This window comes from Felis catus, chromosome F1 (genome assembly GCF_018350175.1).
Source record: "Felis catus isolate Fca126 chromosome F1, F.catus_Fca126_mat1.0, whole genome shotgun sequence".
NCBI classification, from domain to species: Eukaryota; Metazoa; Chordata; class Mammalia; order Carnivora; family Felidae; genus Felis; species Felis catus.
This window is the reverse complement of record NC_058384.1, coordinates 4287128-4307269: the sequence shown is the minus strand read 5'-3', so window position 1 is coordinate 4307269 and position 20142 is coordinate 4287128. Positions and strand designations below refer to the sequence as shown.

The 20142-nt window shown below is 48.1% G+C and overlaps 1 protein-coding gene and 1 long non-coding RNA gene across 4 annotated transcripts in view; one reads left to right on the top strand and one right to left on the bottom strand.

Annotated features, from left to right (window-relative positions):
- The window catches only part of LOC123382880, a 52538-nt gene extending 43224 nt beyond the window's left edge, over positions 1 to 9314 (top strand). Inside the window, exon 3 of the long non-coding RNA XR_006591999.1 lies at positions 9194 to 9314. This is a non-coding gene — a long non-coding RNA (uncharacterized LOC123382880). The remainder of the gene's footprint in view (positions 1 to 9193) is intronic.
- The window catches only part of SMYD3 (SET and MYND domain containing 3), a 686941-nt gene that overhangs the window by 1224 nt on the left and 665575 nt on the right, over positions 1 to 20142 (bottom strand). For 2 of the 3 annotated variants that reach the window (XM_045049147.1, XM_045049145.1), the window contains 2 exons: positions 10596 to 10704; positions 9810 to 10502 (listed from right to left, as the gene is read on the bottom strand). In XM_045049147.1, coding sequence (XP_044905082.1) covers positions 10116 to 10502; positions 10596 to 10704 — 496 coding nt within the window. In that variant the 3' untranslated portion in view covers positions 9810 to 10115. Of the gene's footprint in view, positions 1 to 9809; positions 10503 to 10595; positions 10705 to 20142 lie in introns of those variants that run through there. The other variant, XM_011290829.4, reaches the window with a different exon arrangement.

Here is a 20142-nt window from a genome sequence, read left to right as displayed (position 1 = left end):
GTCAGCATTTGGACAATCGCTTCTTTCACTCCCCATGTTCAATTCAGCCTCCATAATATTTCTGAAATCTGGGCGGGCTTGTGACCACTTCAGTGAGAACAGTATAAGGAATGCTATTGACTTCCAGGGCTAGGTTAAAGAGGCCGTGCAGCCTCTGCCTCGTTCACCAGTGTGTTTGCTCCTGGGGCCGTGAGTCGCCATGCTGTGAGGAGGCCCACGGAGAGGCCATGTGCAGTGCTCTGGTAGACGGTCCTCGTCGAGCCCCTCTTTCAGGTCCTCAGGGCCTAGACACCAGAAATTGGCATAAAGAAGTGTTCAGGGGTGCCTGGCAGGCTCAGCTGGAAGAGCATGCAACTCTTGGTCTCAAGGTCGTGAGTTTGAGCCCCATGTTGGGTGAAAGCATCCAGGTGACTCCAGCTGCTAGCCAGAAGACATCCAGGTTCCCGTCTTCCTTGCTGAAACCCCAGACGTTGAAGGAATAGGGCCAGCTGCTCCTGTTGTCATCTGTTTGAATTCCTGACCCACAGAATCTGTGATCATGGTAAAGTTGTGGTTGGAACTTTGGAATAGTTTTGGAATATTTGCTCAGCTTTGGAATGGTTTGTTACAGAGCAATGATATTTGTGCAGTAAATAAATTAGAAACCCTGTTCTCGTGCACCACCCGGTAGGGGGCTGGCAGGAAAGGGGAGGGGGGCACAGGTCCATTGTACTGAATGTGGACGTGTCTTCACACAGGCTCTCAGCCTTGGTTGCAAAGTATTATCAACCAGGGAGCCTCACAAGAGACCCTAACGCCCAGACCCCACACACAGGATCAACCAAAACCTGGCCTCTGGGGGGGAGGGTGAGGCTGGGGGTTCAGGGGATTCTGATGTGCCCTTGGGGTTGAGAATGACATACAGTGCGCTCTTAACAAACACTAGCAGCGTTTTATTATTCAATGTTAATTTATAGCCAGCATAATTACCATTTTAATGGTTGTGTGCAATTAATTCTATCATGTTTACAGACCATCAGTCACTAAGCTACTCTTGGAAATTCAGATCACTTTCAGTTTTTGACAAAAAAATGATATGATACAGATCTTCCAACTCAGGACACTTTTTGCCTTTGCTGAATATTTGCTTAAGATCAATTCCTAGGGATTCCCGGGTAGGAAGACCTTTGCAGCTAGAGACATAAAAACGGGAAGCAAAGTGGCCGCATCCTCAGACCCCTTCGTTCTGTGGGGGAGGAAACCTAGACCCGGAGAAGCAAAGCGGCCAGGCCCGGAAATGCTTTCAGCCTGTGTTCCTGGCTTCTCATTCCGGCCTCTTTAAAAATGTCCCGTGCACAGTAATAAAGGAAAACAGGCAGGCAGAAGGGTCTGGATGCAGCTGCTGGGAGAGAGAGGAAAGAGACAGCAAGAGGAGGACCCGCCAGCTCGGGCTCTGGTCTCCGGCCTGAAGGAGAGCAGTGCTCATCACGGAGTCCAGACACGACCCTGCCGACAGGCAGTCCCGTCACCCGGTGACATCCCAGCTGGGAAACCCAGAAGGTTCTGATTAACTTGAGTGGGTCTGGCCTGGGGGGGGGAGGGTGGTGGAGGCAGCCCCACCTTGCCGGCAGCCAAGCTCTGTGAGATCCCTCCGGACGGAGGATCAAAAACAAATGCTTGAAACCATTCTGGGAACAGAGGTGTCCCATTTCATCCCCCTCCCCTCCCCCCCACTGGGGCTCCTCTCTGGGTCCTCAGTCAGTCTAGACACCTTAAGGTCTGAGGTGGAAAGCGGCCTGAAAGCAGGACTGCAATGAGAGATCACAGAGATGCTTCGAGTCTTTGACGGGAGAGCCTCTTACTTGAAAGCTCTGGGATGTTCTCGTCCCTTCTACTCGGCGGAGGAAGGTGAGTGGGCCAGAAGCACTGCCTGAACACCTCTCTGCTTAAAGGGAAATGACCCTCTGCCCTGCCCCCCTAACCTGTGGTCCAGAGAAAGGTCAGGCCTAACCTGGGGCGGCTCACTTCCTTCCTGGCGCCTCATGGAGGCCCTCTGCCGGACGAGGCCCTGGCCTTATTGCCCAGGAGGACGCCCCGATGGGCTGTGCGTCAGCCAGAGACAACTCTGGCTAAATGACAAATGTCATCTTCGTATTCCTCTGACAAGGTGAGGTTGATGTGCATGTCTTCACACACTATGGGCTGCAATCTTCCCTCCAGCCATCATTTGCACTTTCTTCCCCCTTCCAGCTTTAGAAATAAGGTCTGTTCCTCAAGAGCTGAGGTTAATTGTGGCTGATCCAGAGTCTTCCTGTTCGTGAGAGGGACAGACCTACTTAGGACACGTGCCCAAGGGTCAGTAGGAGGCTTGCAGCCGTCCTGGAATCACAGAGCCCCAGGAAGGAAGGGGAAGCTGCCTGGCTTTCCCCAGGCCTCACTGCCACACCTCCGTGCCTGCTTCCTTACGGAAGGGCCGTGAGGGCCCTCTGGTCCGGTCACGTCGTGGCCTGACTCGCGGGCGCAGGGTGGGCGCCAGCTCTCAGGACGCGAGCCGGTGTTCACTCCATGGCTGCATTGTGCAGCCTCCACCTGAAGCCGGTCTTCATGACCGAGGTGGGGACCAGAGGTTCCCCTGTACCCAGACATGGCTTCTGAGACATCTAGAGGGATCTCCCAGTCAAGATGCTCTTGGTGGTGCTCTGTGTTCTCTTATTTGGTGGTGAATGCAGCAAGGGAAGCAAAGGCAGGGGCAGGGGGCAACCCCCAGACATTATGTACAAGATTTGAGACACTAAGATTAGAAGATTTTGTCCACGGGGGGCTGGAAGCAGAGAGCAAACGGGTATAGCTGGGGCACTGGACCGACTGGAAGACACTGAAAGAGCGTCTGCATCATTTGTCTAGAAGGTGAAACTGAGTAGAAGTACAATAAACAAGTAGGCGTTACAATTTATGAGGGACGGCTGGAGTGGAAGAGAACCAGAGAGAAAGGAAAGAAAGAAATAGCATTCAGTATGTGCCAAGTATGTCAGAGCCCGCCCTCTGTATTTGTGTGAAGGACCGGTCACTCTGGGTGGACAGGGAGTGAGTGGGGACTCAGACCTGGTGATAGAAGAGATGTGGTCCTCGTCTTGGGCGTCAGCCCTCATTGACGTAAGACAGGAGCACCGTGTGGCTGTGGGCCCAGATCTCTACGGGGGCCACAGACCTTCAGCCCAGTGGGTGAGTGGGGCTTTGCCCTCCCAAATAAAGTTACAGTAAATCCCTGACAGACCGGAGCAGCAGCCGTTTCCTGTAGCTCTGTGTGTCCCCTCAGCCCCTCCCACACATGCGCACATCAGACAGAAAGGACAATTTTAGTTTAATTTCCTGCAGCAGTATATAAAACAGATTAAGGAAATATAAAATTGGAGCCGGCTTGTGCTGGGAAAAGCTTATCTCTTTCCATTAAATTTTATTTTTATAATAGTAGCATTTAAAAAGAGGCTCCACATCATCTTCCACAGAGGACTCGTTTGGAGCCTCCAAGGGGGGCTGCTGGGCCATGTATGGACTCTAAATGTCACACGAGGAATGGCAGCACTGATTGTCTGTCACAGGACATGCGTGGTTCATTCAGGAATAAAGGCAGGGGCCCAGGACTGATTTAAATCTCATCACGTCTTTTTTTTTTTTTTTTGAGTAATTTTAAAATTGTGGTCTTATATTAAATAGGTTGAATCAAATTATGATTTAAAGTTGCAAACAATAGCTTTCTTATTAATTTTTAATACAAATATATTAAGCTTATCAAGGATCTCATATACTCTCTACCAGGAGCCTGAGGGAATCCAATAAATGACTTCCCCAAGCATGATTTAAATATGGATTTAAAATCAGAGGGAGGGGCTCCTGGGTGGCTCAATGGGTTAAGCGGCCGGCTCTTGACTTTGGCTCAGGTCGTGATCTCCCTGTTTATGAGTTTGAGCCCCGCATCCTGCTTGGGATTCTCCCTCCCTCCTTCCCTCTCTGTCAGGATAAATAAACGAAAAAATCAGAGGGAAAAGAAATGTGTGCCTGATAAGAAGCTCTGGCATCCCATCACATCACACCCAGTGTACAGGATGCGCGTATGTAGGTTTTTCTCTAGCAAGTCAGTGGTTCTTACGAGATTCATAAACAACGTGAGCAAAGAGGTTAGCAGGTTAAGGAACAGGAGCAAGAGAACCGCGAGCTCCGAATCAGCCATGTCGGGGCTTACATTTGGGGTGTAGGCGGGAGTGGGAGGTGCATTCAGCTTTCTCTGGCTGTGCCTGAATAGCTCATAGCTGTGTGGGGTAGACAGGGGGGTCCGGGGCTGGTGGCCTGTGCTAAAGGGATCCTCAAAACGTAAGATGCTTCAACAGAATGAAATGAGAAGGGAAACAAACAATATGGTGTAATGTAAAAAATTACATCTAAATAACAAATGATTACGGAGGGGAAGAAGTCTGTTTTCCTCCAGCCTGCTTGCAGCTAACAGGGCACTAACAAAGCGGTTAGTCTAGCCCAGGGTAGGGGGATCAGCAGCTCGGAGGGCAAGGATACGGGACAGAAACAGGCTCACTGAAGGACAGCCCAGCCGAGGGCGGCCGAAGGGGAGCTCCGAGAAGTCAAGTTAGATGCGAACAAAATCCTTCCAAGGAGTAAGTGGAAGGGAATGCAAACAGATTAGAGACAGGAGAAGCAGGAGAGCAGCGCCGCGAGGGGACCCGAGGACTCTCCTGCGGCAGCAGTCACAAGGATTTCAGCAGGGCCCGGTGGTGAAAGCCTAAACCAAATCTGTGTTGGGCTAAGGGGATCCCTTTCCTGGAGGAGGCTGGCCTAATGGAATCTGTAGCAAATTTCTGTTTCTGAAGCGGCACTCATTTCTGCTCCAGAGTCGGCCTTTGAAACCCAAAAGGGTTTCAAGCCCTTTCGTCCTATTGTTTCCAGAGTCTCTGAGAAAGAATATGTAGGGGTGCTAGCCTAAAGAGAACATCAGCTTCGGAAGGCAGAGAGCTTCCCTTTCCCCTCTCCGGGTTCCCTGAGCCAGGAGAAAACTCAGGAAAGGAGGCTTTCTGCAGGATGAAACTGGCCCGCTCCTGTTCCTAGACCCCCAGGTCCCATGAGCTGGCAAAGAAATGGACATGTGGCCTGTGTGATCCGGTACTTTGTAATACGGAGACATGGATAGATAGGTAATTTGATAGATAGCTAATATCCTAGCTTCTCACAGAGATTCTAAAACCCTTTGGAATTTCCTAAGTGCTGAAAGCAATAAAGGGGTCTCATGTTAACAAGGTGACTTTCAGAAAGCGCCTAAGGATGGGGGCTGGTTGCCAGGAGAACCAAGCGCGTGACTGACCTTTAGGAGAAGGGAGAGGTTGGAGGCTGAATCACTTGCCAACAGCCAGCGATTTAATCAATCATACCTAGGTAATGAAGTCTCTGTAAAAACCGCTATAAAGGATGGGGTTTGAAGAGCTTCCGCATTGGTGAACACGTGGAGATTTGGGGAGAGTGGTGAGCTCTGAGAGCATGGAAGCTCTGGGCCGTTTCCCCAGACCCTGCCCTGTGCCTCTCTTCTGTCCGGTTTATCCTGATTTATAGCATTCTATACAATACACTGGCGAGCAAACTGTTCCCCTGAGTTCCGTGAGCCACCCTAGCAGATCAGTTGAACCTAAGGAGAGGGGGTCCTTGGAGTCTCCAGTGTGTATAGCTGGTCAGTCAGAAGCTCAGGTGACAACCTGGTGTGCCCTCAGCATCTGCAGTAGAGAGTGGCCCTGTGGGGCTGAGCCCCTAACCTGTGGGATCCGGTGTTGTCTCTGGGTAGATGGTGTCAGAATTGAACTGAACTTAGGACACTCAGCTGGTGTGGGAAAACCCTTGCCACACACTGGGATTGGGTGATCAGACCCTCACTCTGCCAGTAGGTGGTCAGGAAAGGTCCAGACAAGATCTGGTCCACTAGCCATAGACACACTACATATGCACACTAGCTAAAGGGACAGGACCAGGGTGGGACTTTTAAAGATCTCAGTTCATTAAAAAAATCTATTCATTCAAGTACGTGTTGAACAGAACTTGCTGTGACTGGGGCATGTGTGTCTATGTTAGGCAGCACCAGGAGATACACAAGGTAAAGTCGGGGCCCCTTGTGGAATCCTACGCAACTTGGGGAAACAGAACGTGTCCCTGTGGAATGCTGGGGAGCAGTTACAGGACATAATTGTCAGCAATGGAAACGCCGTATTATCCCAAGCTACAAACATCAGTGCTGAAGGGACGGCAGGAATAGCGGCGGGAACGATTGGCACGAGGGTTCCTATAACCATAAACATCCTTGATCGTCTCAAAATACATGGGACTTGGCAGAACAGTCTCATGTACTACCTCATTTACTTCTCAGAACCACTCTGTGGGGTAGGTATTATCCCCGTTTTAAAACTAAGAAAGCTAGATTCGGAGCGATTAAGAGACTCGCGTCAAGGCACGGGACTGCCACGTGAACCTCCTCCCTCGAAAGCTGAGCGCTCTCGACCAGGCTACACTGCCAGGCACACGTCTGTCTGCATTCTGGTTGACGATAAAACCTGGTGAGACGCTCAGTGACTTCCAGAGCCAAACGGGAAGTCTGGGGTCAGGCCATGGTGTAACGCAGGCCTCGGGGCAGACTTGCTGATCCTGCTCCGAGAATCTCATTCGTAGCTCTCAGGGTCCTTGCAGGGGTTCACCTCGGGTACCAGGGGAAGGAGATGCGGAATAAGACCGCTGACACAGGAAGCTTCTGGAGGTGAGGTTAACATCGCGAGAACGTGAGGAAGGCAGTATGGAATGGGGGCCTGAGGGATACAGAAGGGCAGCAAGTGTGAGATGGGTGGGGATGGCCACAGCAGCCACCCAGCCCATGTGACCCCGGAAATCGACATGTAAACGTCTGCTTGGGCTCCTGTGTCTGCAGCCGAGGGTATCAGAGGTCCCCTTCCAGAGTTCTGCACACACAGGCAATATCAAGCCTCACTCGATGAATGAAGTGCTCCAAACTGCCCCCGGGGCTGGCATCGGGGGCTCGCAGATCAGAAGGGGTTTCTGCACACGGGGTCTTACTAGAGAGTCCCGTCTATTTCACTGGGCCAGTGTAGGAGAAAAGAGAGCCTTGGACTCCAGCCTGGACTTAGTGACCTATTTGTTTACACGTTTGCCCCTCCCCTAAATTGGAAGGACAACGCTGGGCCTTACTCAGATTCATACAAGAATTCCATCAATCTCCTAGTTGAAGAACCTAGAGCGGGCTCCACGTCACTATGACTCTAGACAGGCTCCTGCATGCCTCCGTGCCATGACTCCTTTGTTTCTCTTCTTTTTCTTTCTTTTTAAATATTTATTTTTGGAAGAGTGTAAGTGGGGAGGGGCAGAGGATTGGAACTGGGCTCAGCACTGACAGGCTGACGGCACAGAGCCCAAGGTGGGGCTTGAACTCATGAACCCAACCGTGAGATCACGACCTGAGCTGACGTCAGACGCTCAACGGACTGTTCGGAAGCCATGGTTTGGGGGAGAGGAGCTCTCTGCTGGGGTGGAAAGGCCAGGACCAGACAGCCAGCGGCACAGGAGCCTCATCAAGAGGGTGAAAATAAACCTCACCCTTTCCTGTCTTCCAACACAGACCCAGTTCTCCCATGTACTTTCTCGGCACTTACTGTCACCATCGTGCTGACCTCTCTCCCTCCACCCCCCCTTCTCCAACAGGGAATCCCTCCTAAGTTCCAAGTACCTTGTCTGCCCCTGAACTGGTTACAGAGATAACTGCAAAGACCTCACGGTCACCTGGGCATCAGGTATTCTGTTTACAGGATACCTCATTTTAGTGCTTTACTGTGCCTCTCGGGTGCCGTGGTGGTGTTTTTTTAACTGAGGGTCTGTGGCCATGCTGTGAAGCAAGTCTGTGGGTGCCCGTCTTCCGAGAGCATTTGCTCACTTCCTGCCTCTGTGTCACATTTTGGTAATTCTCACGGTATTTCAACTTTTCCATTATTATTGCATTTGGTATGTGATCTGTGATCAGACATCTTTGATGTCATCATTGTGTAATTGGTTTGGGGCCCCACAAACCATGCCCATATAAGACACATATAATAAATATTGTGTGCTCTGCTCCACCAACTGGCTGCGCCCACCCCAGCCTCCCTGTTCCCTGAGACAGGGAATTAGGCCATATTATATTGAATATACTGATTAATAGTCCTACAGTGGCCTCTGTATGTTCAGGTGAAAGGAAGAGTTATACATCTCTCACCTTAAAAGCTAGAAATGGTGAAGCTGAGTGAGGAAGGCACGTGGAAGCTGATAGAAAGCCAGGCCTCGTGCACCAAGCAGCGAGCCAAGCTGTGGATGCAAAGGGAAAGTTCTTGAAGGAAATTACAACTGCTACTCCAGGGAACACACGAATGGCAAGACAGCGAAACAGCCGTACCGCCGACGTGGATGAAGCGTCCGTGGTCCGGACGGAAGAGTCAACAGCCACGACATTCCCTTAAGCCACAGCCTGACCCAGAGCAGGGGCCTGGCTCCCTTCAAGTCCGTGAAGGCTCAGAGAGGGGAGGAAGCCGCAGAAGACAAGTCTGAGCTGGCAGAGGCTGGGTCACGAAGTTTAAGGGAAGAAGCTGTCTCTGTAAAAGTACAAGGTGAGGAAGCAAGTCCGATGGAGATGCTGCAGCAAGTTCTCCAGAAGGTCTAGCTTAGAGAATTGATGAGGGGGCTACACTCAACCACAGATCTCAGTGTAGACAAAACAGCCTCGCGTTGGAAGACGCCAGGCTGGAGAGGAGTCTGTGCCTGGCTTCAAAGCCTCAAAGGACAGGCTGACTCTCTTGTGAGGGGCTAATGCAGCTGGGTGACTTGAAATTCTGACCTACTACTTAGAAAAAAAAGATTCCTTTCAAAACATGACTGCTCATTGACAATGTACCTGGGCACCCAAGAGCGCTGATGGAGACGGACAATGAGATTAGTGCTGTTTCATGTCTGTTAACACGACATCCATTCTGTAGCCCAAGGATCAAATAGTGAATTTCCTTTCAAGTCTTATTACGGAAGAAATACATTTCATTAGGCTACAGCTGCCACAGATAGTGATTCTTCTGATGGATCTGGGCAGAGTAAATCAAACACTTTCTGGAAAGGATTCACCTTTCTATTTCATCTATTCTAGATGCCACTAGGAACATCTGTGATCTGTGGGAAGAAGTCAAAGCATCAGCATTCACAGGGGTTTGGAAGAAGTTGGTTCCAGCCCTCAAGATGCCCCTTCAAGACGTCAGGGGAGGGAGCCCCTGCAGCTGTGGTGGAAACAGCAAGGGAACCGGGGTCAGAAGTGGGGGCTGCAGACGGGACCGAAGGCCTGCGATCTCCTCGTCAAACCTGATCGGATGCGCACATGGTTTCTGGAGGTGGAAGGTCCTCCCGGTGAAGACGCTGGAAAGACCGTTGAAATGACAATGGAGGATTCAGAACAGGACATCAGCTGAGCCGATAAGGCAGCGGCAGGGTCTGAGGCAGGACTCCAGTCCCGAAAGAAGTTCCGCCAGGGGTCAGATGCGATCAGGCTGCGTCACGTGTTCCAGAGAATTCGCTCATGAAGGCAAGAGTCGATCGATGAGGTCAACTTGTCTTATTTTCAGAAACTGCCCCAACCCCAACCTTCAGCCCCACCACCCTGACCAGTCAGCAGCCGCCAACAGGGAGGCAAGACCCTCCAGCAGCAGGCAAATCACAACTCACTGGAAGCTCAGATGGTTAGCAGTGTTTGGCAATAAAGTATTTTTAAATAAGGTATGTATATATATTTAGACATAATGCTGTTGTATTCCTCATACACTATAGTATCGTGTAAACATAACTTTTATATACACTGGGTAACAGTCCACTGGACCCTCTTTATTGCAATATTGGCTTTACTGTGCTGGTTTGGAAGCAGGCCCGCGGTGCGTCCGAGATGTGCCTGTACCGTGGGGCGAACACTCTGCTGGCAGGGTCGGCACGCGGAGAGGAGCACATGGGGAAAACCAGGTTGCAGCTGGGCCAGCTCAGGGAGTGGTCGGGGGAGTGGGGGAGCATTTGAGGCACAGGAACCGTCATGGTAAAGACCTAAGTGTGACCGGTTCAAGGTGTCCTGGGCAACCCCGGGTGGCCCAGTGAACGCTGGCCTTATGGAGAGGCAGGGGCAGCTGGAGGGGGTGCAGGCTGCAAAGGTGGACTGCAGACAGGTGGTCCAGAGGCCAGCCTGACAGGGGCTTACGGACAGTGTCCTGTGGGGATTGGGTGGGGAGGCGTGGAGAAGGGTGGGGCCCGAGTGCAGGGGTCCTCTGAAGGCCAGTTTGCACCAGTTGGCAAAAGCTGACCGTTAAACCGTCCTGATTTCTGGGGGCTGATTTTCCATGAGGAGCCTGAATCAGCCACGGCGGGCACATTTCTACCATGGAAAGGGGCGAGCAGCACAGATCACGTGTTTTCGGAGCCAGCTGTGAAACACGTACGGGCACGTGCCTATGTGCGCTCGGCAAGCGGCCCAGCGCGTCGCGCCACCAGGCCTCCCTCTCCGCGTGCACACTCACCAGCCTCAGGTTCTTCATGGCCTGCGGGAACATGCCCTGGTGCAGCTGCAGCTTGCCGACCTTCATGACCTGCACGCCTCTGACCGGGTGGCTTCCTGGGAAGAAGATCCTGGAAGAAAGAGAAGGGCACACGGCGTGAGTAGCTCTCACCTTTGCAGCCAGCATGCCATCAGGAGCCCAGGAGAGGGCGGCCGACCCTGGCTGGACACACTGGGGCCACCGAGAAAGTCAGCTGTGCGGGCAGGTGGAGGGTGCGGGGCTGGAATGTCGAATAAACACTGAAGAGACACAAGGTGGCACCTGTGCGTTTCCAGCCGGGCAGGGGTGGGGGGTGGAGAGACCAGGTGCGATCTCACAGTCCACCTCTCAGGACGCTGCAGCACCTGGAACATTGGAGCAGAAGATGGCCGCTTGGTTCAAGCTGAGTCAACAAATCAACGAACGTTCACGGCTCCCCACAGAGATGCTCCCGTGCCCTCCTTTTCGCTGCAAAGCCCTTGGAATCCCAGTTGCAAGGTTCCTCATGGCCCATCTCTCGTGTGGGACCTGTGTATTTATCACCTCACTGGATGACAGAGCTGGATCGCGGGGCCCCATCTGCGTTTGCCACGATGTCCTGCCACTCCATACACACTGACCTCTTTGCCGCATAAAAGAAGAGGGTGTGTGGCAGACTGAAGAATGGAACCTCAGGGCTACGTTCCAGACCTCGTACTAGGTCAGTATGATTCAACAGTTTATTGTATCAATAAAACGTGCTCACCATTTCTGCACACCGCACCCCCCCCCCATATCCTCTGTCCTTAGAGTCTACTGAACCCCTGCTGTATGTACAGGCCTGTTCCTGGAGATGGGGGCTGTACAGGTCTGAGCTGTTCCACCAAGGCCCAATAATCCCACCAGACAAAGATTCCTACCACAGTTACAAAATATCACAGGAGAGGGCGAGATTTAGTGCTGGGATGAGGCCTTAGTACATGGCAATGCTTAGCTCGAGGTGGCTGAACTGAATTGAGAGAATAATACGGTAGTTATGAAGAGAGACTGGTGGATGACGGTTGGTTGGACCAGGAAGGTTTCCCAGAGGAAGGAGACAGGATGTAAACCAGCTCCCAGGGATTTGGGCAAGCTTGGCTGGGTCCGGAGAAAGGAGGCACATTCTGACCCTTAGCAGAAGTGAGGGCGCATTCCCAAGGCTGCTCGTCCAGAGACCATGGATTCTGCCCTGAGGGCCATGACTCACATAGGGCTTTCCCTGTGCCAAGCACTATGTAACCACTTTTTGTTTGTGAACTCATGGAACCCACGTTTAAGCTCTACTGTGTAACAGAGATGAGCTACATTTACCAGGAGACACAGATACTCTCTGATAGGTGTGCACATGTCTACAAACCATCCCTCCTCCCTGAACCTCAACTCTTCCCCACATTAAATGTCACACAAACTCCTCTCATTCATGCTCTTAAAAAAGCATAAAGCAGTACCTGAGAGAGAGGTATTTAAATCAACAAAAGGCCAGCCATGCTTCATTTAAAGAACCGCGAAGGGAGGGAAGGAGGAAAACAAAGGAGACACCTGGGTCTTGGATTTTTCTTTACCTCTTGAGGACGCCCGGACATCAACCACTTCACCTCTCACCCCCTACAAAAGGAACATCAGTATCTACTTGTGTGGAAAAGATTTTAAGATCCCCAGACAAAAGGCTTATGCACAGGACACCGTTATCAGAAGGTGACTGCCCTGGACACTTTCCTCAAAAACACACCTGGACTTGGGATTTTATTTTATTGCTATGAATGTGGACTAATTAAATTCAGAAGCCAAAAAGTAATTTTAGACTAAAAATCATTCCACTAAGTGGATGTCTGTCATGTCTGTTAGGAGAAGGAAAGAAATCTTTGGTTCCGTGATGGTAGAGAAAGTGGTCCATAATTACGCCACGACAGGTACCTGCTCTGGTTGCTTAAAGGCATTAAAAAAACAAAGCAAAGTCTCATCTGGAGAAGATGAGGAGAACGGGACTATGAGGGGACTTTCACGTGGCAGTGTGGGGGCCAAAGCAGGAGTCTGAGCGGGAGAGGGAAGGAACGGGGTGCCCGTGAGATGCCACATTCTGTGCCACATCCAAGGGCAGTCCCTGCCCTGGTGGGGACACTGGCCAGTTGCAGAAATAAGGCCAATAAAGTCATGACACAGGAGTATGAGAGCTGCCTTGGCACAGACACGGGATTCCAGAAGCGGCGGGGCCCTCGGTGACCAGGGTGCGGCTTGATCTGGTCCAGATGGGAAGGGGTGACGGGCTCCCGGGACAGGCACACGGGGCACGGGGAGACACGGGCAGCCCGGGAGATGCCAAATACAAAGGGCCAGTGAGCGCACCGGTCCGGCCAGGCTGTGCAGAGACAGAAACGCAAAGCCAGGAAGTTCGGCCTTCAGCTTGTCGCCAGCTGGGCACGACCCAGCGGGGCCAGGAGTATTTCACCAGGACGGAAAACAAAACTGGACGAGAGACACTAGAGGCAGCCGGACCTGAGGTGGGACCACGTGAGGGGGACAGAAAAGAAAGCTCTGGCACGGCTGGCGCCGCAGGGCTTGGGGGCTCGCCGGGTGCGCAGGGCTGCGGCAGACCGCGACACAACAGAAATGCCGCGGGGGAAACACAAAGTGTATCCACGGTAACAAAACCCACAGGCATTCTACTTGTCCGGCCTCAGGAATGCCCTCTTCCGAAGTACACGCTAGCGATCACACGCTCCAGGATGCTGGGCCCAGAACGGAAAAACCGCCTTTGGGGTTTCCGTGGTGAGTGGGTGCATAGGCAGGAATGTGTTTAAACGAGCAGACAACCGCGGCAGCACGCGAACCAGCTTCACTCACACCCACGAGCACCAAGGTTTTGCTGCCATATTTTGCGCAGAGGCCGAGAGTCAGGAAACTGAAAGGTCTCGAGTTAAAAGGCTGCAGAGAAGACCTGGGGGCAGGACCTGCGTTCCTGGTCTCGCCGAGGTTTTCCTATGTGATGTGATTACCAACTACGCTGTTCCACGACAGGTAGCAAGCAGTTCTGGCATCGAAAGCAGGAGAAAAGGTTTACTGCTCAGGATGATTTTTTTTGTTTTAGAACCGATGCAAAAGACATTACCGGATTTAAAAGAAGAGCTTAACTATATTTCAGAGTAATCAGATAGCTCTAGTGTATGATTTTTGGCTGATAAATGTGCAATGGTGGTGGAATAAGAAAAATCATTAGTTTGCAACTCCTGGTAAAATAACTGATGCAGGAAAAATGTATCTCTAGATGAAACCAGGAGGACAAGGAAGGATGGAGAATTTTACAATGGATGGATGACACCGTCACCGTCAGAACCCACTGATCAACGTCAGCATCATTAAAGTGTAAAAACCAGACGCCGCGTGCTATCTGATGCCATGCAACAGGAATCATTCTGCACTACCTATAAAAGCATCCTTGCCAAAACCAACCAACCCACTAACTAGCCCCGAATTTCATCAAGCCCATACAGTTAGATTCCATTTCACAGGAAAAACAAGTGATAGAGGATCAAATAAAAGCAACCAGCTACATCTGAGATATGGGAAATTCTATAGGACCTCGACCCAGAATTTCAGCAGGTCTATGGCATGAAAAGAAAAAGATGGCAGGGAAGGAGAACACTCTAGATTAAAAGATACTCAAAAGATACAACAACCAAATGTAATATATAGACCTTGTGCATCTGAACTCAAACAAAATAACTATTTAAAAAACCGTTTCTGGGGCTCCTAGGTGGCTTAGTAGGTTAAGCGTCTGACTCTTGATTTCGGTCATGGTCTCAGGGTTCGTGAGTTCAAGCTCCACGTTGGGCTCCAAACTGACAGTACAGAGTCCACTTGGGATTTTCTCTCTCTCTCTCTCTCTGCCCCTCTTCCCCACTCTCCCTCTCTCTCAAAATAAGTAAAAAAAAAAAAAAAAAAATTGAGAAAATCTAGGAAATCTGAACATGAAATGACACTGTAAGAAATGGCATGTAAGAAAATGTCCATGTTTTTCCAAGATGCAAACTAAAGTATGAGTGGATGATGTGATACAATGTCCAAGATTTGATTTAAACTTCTTCAGCAGAATGTCTCCTTTCAGCAGTGGTGGATGAGCTCATTTCAGACCAAAGTCCTTGCTAAAAACAAGAAAAGTTAGACAAAAATTACAAAAAAAAAAAAAAATTGCTTGAAGGTATCACCCACTGAGGCAGGGGGATCTGGAAGAGTAAAATGGCAAAAAGAACAGAGGCTCAAGAAGGTGATCCTTGTATTTGTTGCTACTTTTCCCTCCACTGAATTGAAACCAGAGGCAAAAAAAGCTCCACAGCCGAGCAGAGGTTCAGGCAGTCTCAGGGATACAGACACACAGAAATCGGGGCTCAGGGTGCAACAATCTAAGAATACTGCTAAGCCAGAAACAGGCCAGCCCTCACAAAGACTGAACCAGTTTGAACCCTGATTGGGTTAAGGTGATCCGTTCCTACAGACTTCCAGAAGCAAAAGTGAATTCCCTTTGAAGTAAGATGTCATCCTGAACCTAAAATAGTCCCCCCAATTTTTTTTGACAATGTCCTGCAGTCAGTAAAATTATAACCAGGCATACAAAAAGAGAAGAGCCATCTGAAAACCAAGAGAAAAAAAACACTGACAATGAAACACAGACCTATAGGTACTCAAATATTTAGGTTCTCATGCATAGTCTTTAAAGTAAATGTACAAAGTACATTTGAGAACACACAATGAAACACAGACCTATAGGTACTCAAATATTTAGGTTCTCATAGACTTTAAAATAAATGTACAAAGTATGTTTGAGAACATAAATAATCAAAAAGAACTTTACCAGAAAATCAGAAAAAAGAAAATCCTTAATGAAATTTCTGGAACTGAAAAATAGAAAACTGGAGTCAAGAACTCAATAGCTTAACATCAGATATGTCACAGCCAAAGAAAGAATTAGTAAACTGGAAGGCAGGTCAAAAGGATATATCCATTGCAAAACACAGAGAGGCAATAAAATGGAAACTAAAGGGCACAGGTCTCACATGTTAACTGGGATTTCAAATCAGAGAAGGAAGGATTGGGGCAGAAGATATGAAGACATAATGGTCGAAAATTTCCAAAAGTAACAAAAGACAGCAAGGAACAGATTCAGAAATGCTAAAAACTGCAAAATAGAATAAAATAATTCAACAAAAAGGAGGGGGCTGAGAAATAAGGGTTGCAAAATTTTGCTAATTATTGAATCTGGATGATGGATAGAAGAAGGTTCATTATATTGTTCTATTTTGGGGTATGTTTGACAATTTTCATGATAAAAAAACAGGACACTGGGTTTTAATTTTTCATTTTCAGGAATTATGGATTCTGGTAGGTAACTGCCTCAAGTTTCAAAGGAGTTTAGACTTTTCATGAATTCTAAGCCTTATATAGAAATGACGTGGAAACTCACGGGGAGCCGGAACAAGGAAGCGTGAAGAGGCAGAGAAGAAGGAAAGTGTGTGATGTTCCTCGGGGTCTGCTTATGTTAAACCAGATGCTGTATGAGAGTTATGCTTCTGTGGTGGGGTAGCTTCATTTGTGATATAACACTTTTGTGTTGTTCTTAGTCCTTGTTTTTTTTTTTTTAAAGAGATCAAAACATTGGGAAACAAAACCAAAGAAAGAAAAAGACAGACCATACTGTCCAAGAAATCACTTCAGAACGAGAACTATTTCTCACCATGACCTTAACTAATTACACAGGTAGTCTGGGTAAGTGCCGTTCCCCAACAGGGTGATAAATCCTTACTTCTCCATCACCTCTACTGGTCAGCTTTGTGGGTGACAGGAAGATCAGAGCCATGAGTTCTTATTTGTGTCCAAAAAAAGGAAGATCCTGAGTTCTCACCTCAACTGAACTTTGTCTATTATACATGCCGTTGGCTCCACACCACTGACAGGTGCATCTGCCACACACCCCTACCACCTACCACCTGAGTCTGAGAAAACAAAACTCATGCGCCCCTCATAATTCCACCACACAACAGCATTTTGAGATTTTGTCTCATTGCCATTTGATTTTTCTTGGGTTTATTTCATCACACAAATGAGTAAGCAGAATCACTTCCTTATGCAAACAATGTATTTCTAGTTCTAAATGAGTCTTCCACCCAAAAGGGCAAGACTTTCTTACTCTTGGAAGTTTAAAAATTTATATAGTTCTTTGTACGCGACCTATTTATAGTATATGTCCTATTGTTAGAATCTCTAACTCAGGTTAAGAGCAAAAGAGCTTTTTGTTTATTTTAAATGTTCATGTAGTTCAGGCTCAGGACCACAGGTTTTACTGTGGATAAATTCGAATGAAGGGGTTATGATAATTAGGTTTAAGATCTTGCTTCTTCCAAGTAGTTTTGGTTGAGTGACCACTTCACATCACAATTAACCTGGTGCTGAGACAAGAGACGGGAGAACACTTGGAAATGTTCACAACTATGTACAAACACAGGCTAGTATCATTAAGTGTCGGGCTAGTGAATGTATGAGAATTACTTGGAATGCCCTGTTATATCCACATTGAGGTAAACAAGGTCAAAAAAATTGCCTGATTTTATTGCAAAGCTTAAAAAAAAAAAGCCCAGTAGCATAAAAAGTGATTTTCCAACAGCCAAAGACCCACCTGGCTCACCTATATGTTTGCCTATAGTTGTGTGTGTATGTGTGTGTGTGTGTGTGTGTGTGTGTGTGTGTGTGTGTGTGTGTGTGTTTAATGCAAACTGAATGTAGCAATGCCAAAAAGCCTGGCAGGCACCGCAGTAGTTGAGAAGGTACCACCATGTGAGTGGCTTGGAGCTGCCTTTGCTAAGGAAATACTTACTTGCAGATGGGTTGAGTGTCCAATTTTGAACCTGAAAGTTTGTGTTTTTGTCTTCTTCTTGAAAAGTGAACCGAGAAGACACTGCCCATATCTTATTTGTAACTTTCAAATTGTGTTCAACTATTTTTGTTTAATTCTGGATCTGTGCATAGATTTTCTCACCCACTGGCCAGACCCACTCACACGCAGCCTGGAGCCCTTGGTGGTTTGGCCAGCAGCAGGGAGACCTCCTGGGCCTGTCCCCAGAGCTGGGGCTGCATGTGGCACAGTGGTCTGGACTGGCGGGAGTCCTCCAGGTCGGCAGGCGGTCCTCTGTTGTATGTGAATAATGTCCTTTAGTGCTCATAACGGTGACAGTGCTGCCCTTCGCCTGGCCTTTGCACACTTCATATCACACTCTTGGAGGGTGTGAAATATTTACTAATATTTTGAAATATTTCAAAAAGGCCAGCCAGCATGATTGAATTATACTATAACTGAGTTATCAAGCCCTTCAGAAAAAATGGCCACGAGATGTTTATTACCAAAGTTGTACTTGTCCTGCATAAGCTCTATTTATACACTTACGTGTGCAGTAAAACACACCTCCAAAGTTCCAGATGCATACCCTAAGCCCCCAAATATCTGAGTACATAGATGGTCACATCATTGTGAGATCACTGCCCAGGAAAAAACTTGTGAGCAGAAATGTTAACACTTATTTTCAGGGGTGCCGGAGTGGCTCAGTCAGTTAAGTGCCCAGCTCTTAATTTCAGCTCAGGTCATGGTCTCACGGTTCATGGGGTCAGGCCCCTCATCAGGTTGTGCGCGGACAGCACGGAGCCTGCTTGGGATTCTCTGTCTCCCTCTCTCTCTGCCCCTCCCCCCTTCAAAATAAATATTTAAAAAAATTTATTTTCATAAATTGATTTGTTTGATCCTGTTCAAATTTATGAAAATTAGTTTGGATCCTGTTTCTGATAATATGGCAGGCTTAGTAGCCATTCTGATTCTGTCACAGAAAACAATGTAAAATGCTAGATAAGATATTCTCAAAAGTAATGTAATGCTGGCAAGATAGTAAAGAATTGTCAGGCCAAAACCTAAGTGAAGAGGGAGCCCTGAGAAGTAAGTAGAGTGGCAGAACTATGGCACGTAAGAGCCTCTGGCTTCACCTGCTTTGGGGAGCTCAGGGGACATAGTGTCAACCCGACACTGCAGGGTCCAACAGAGAATCCTCCCTTCTTGCCAAATGCAGGAGACAGACTACATTCAAAAGAGTCACAGTAAGGCAACACAAAGCCACAAGCTAGTAGAATAGTATCTCCGACGTGCCTAGGACAAAGAATTCCTAATCTAGTGTATTTCCTCAAAAATACCTTTCATGAATCTATATGTACAGCTAAAGGGTTCAGGGTTACTTTCTGAGGTGATGAAAATGTTCTAAAATTTAATGTGGTGATAGCTGCACATATCTTTGAATATTCTGAACCATATGCTTTTGATGGGCAAATTGTATGGTTCTATGAATTATATGTCAATAAAGTTATTTAAAAAAGAATGAGACATTAGCACTGAAAATAAAATACTAAGGTACAGATCTAATGACATATATATAAGCTCTATTAAAGGAAAGCTACAGATCTCCGATGAATGAAATCAAATAACTAAATAAATGGAAAAGTTTTCCATGTTGATAAGAAGACTCAATATTGTCAAGATGTCAGTTTTTCCCAACTTGCTCTATAGAGTCAATGTGATCCCAATCAAAGTCCCAGCAAGTTATTCTGTGGATGTCAATAAGCTGATTCCAGGTTTATATGGAGGCAAAAAGACGCAGAATACCACAGCACTGGAGAAGAACAAAGCTAGAGGATCGATACTACCCAACTTCAAGGCTTACTGTAAAGCTATAGTAATCATGATGGTGTGGTACTGAAGAAAGATCAATGGAACAGAATAGGGAGCTCAGAAAGACCCACATGAATACAGTCCACTGATTTTTGACAAAGGAGAAAAGGTAACACAGTGGGACAAAGTCAGGTTTTTTCAACAAGTGGTGCAGAAACAGCTGAACACAGACATTGCAAAAAGTGAATGTGAACACGGGTCTTATGTCCTTCACAAAAATGAACTCAAAACGGATCACAGACCTAAATGTAAAATGCAAGGGGCACCTGGGTGACTCAGCCGGTGGAGCATCTGACTTTTGATTTTGGCTCAGGTCATGATCTCATGCTTCATGAGATAGAGCCCGGCATCAGGCTCAGCACAGAGTGAGGAGCCTCCTTAGGACTTTCTCTCTCTCCCTCTCTCTCTGCTCCTCACCTGCTCACTTGCATGCACGGTCTCTCTCTCAATAAATACACAAACAAACAAGAATGAACGAACGAATGGATGGATGGATGGATGGATGGATGGATGGATGGATGGAAAATCCAAGCCATGAAACTGCTAGAAGATAAGCCCAGGGACAACCTAGATAATCTTAAGCTTGTGCTATATTTTCAGATACAACACTGAAGACACGATCCAGGAAAGAATTAACTGATAATCTGGAAAACTGAAAACTTGTGCTCTGCAAACACACTGTCAAGAGAATGGATAGGTAAGCCACAGACTAAGAGAAAATATTTACAAAAGACACATCTGATAAAGGACTATTATCCT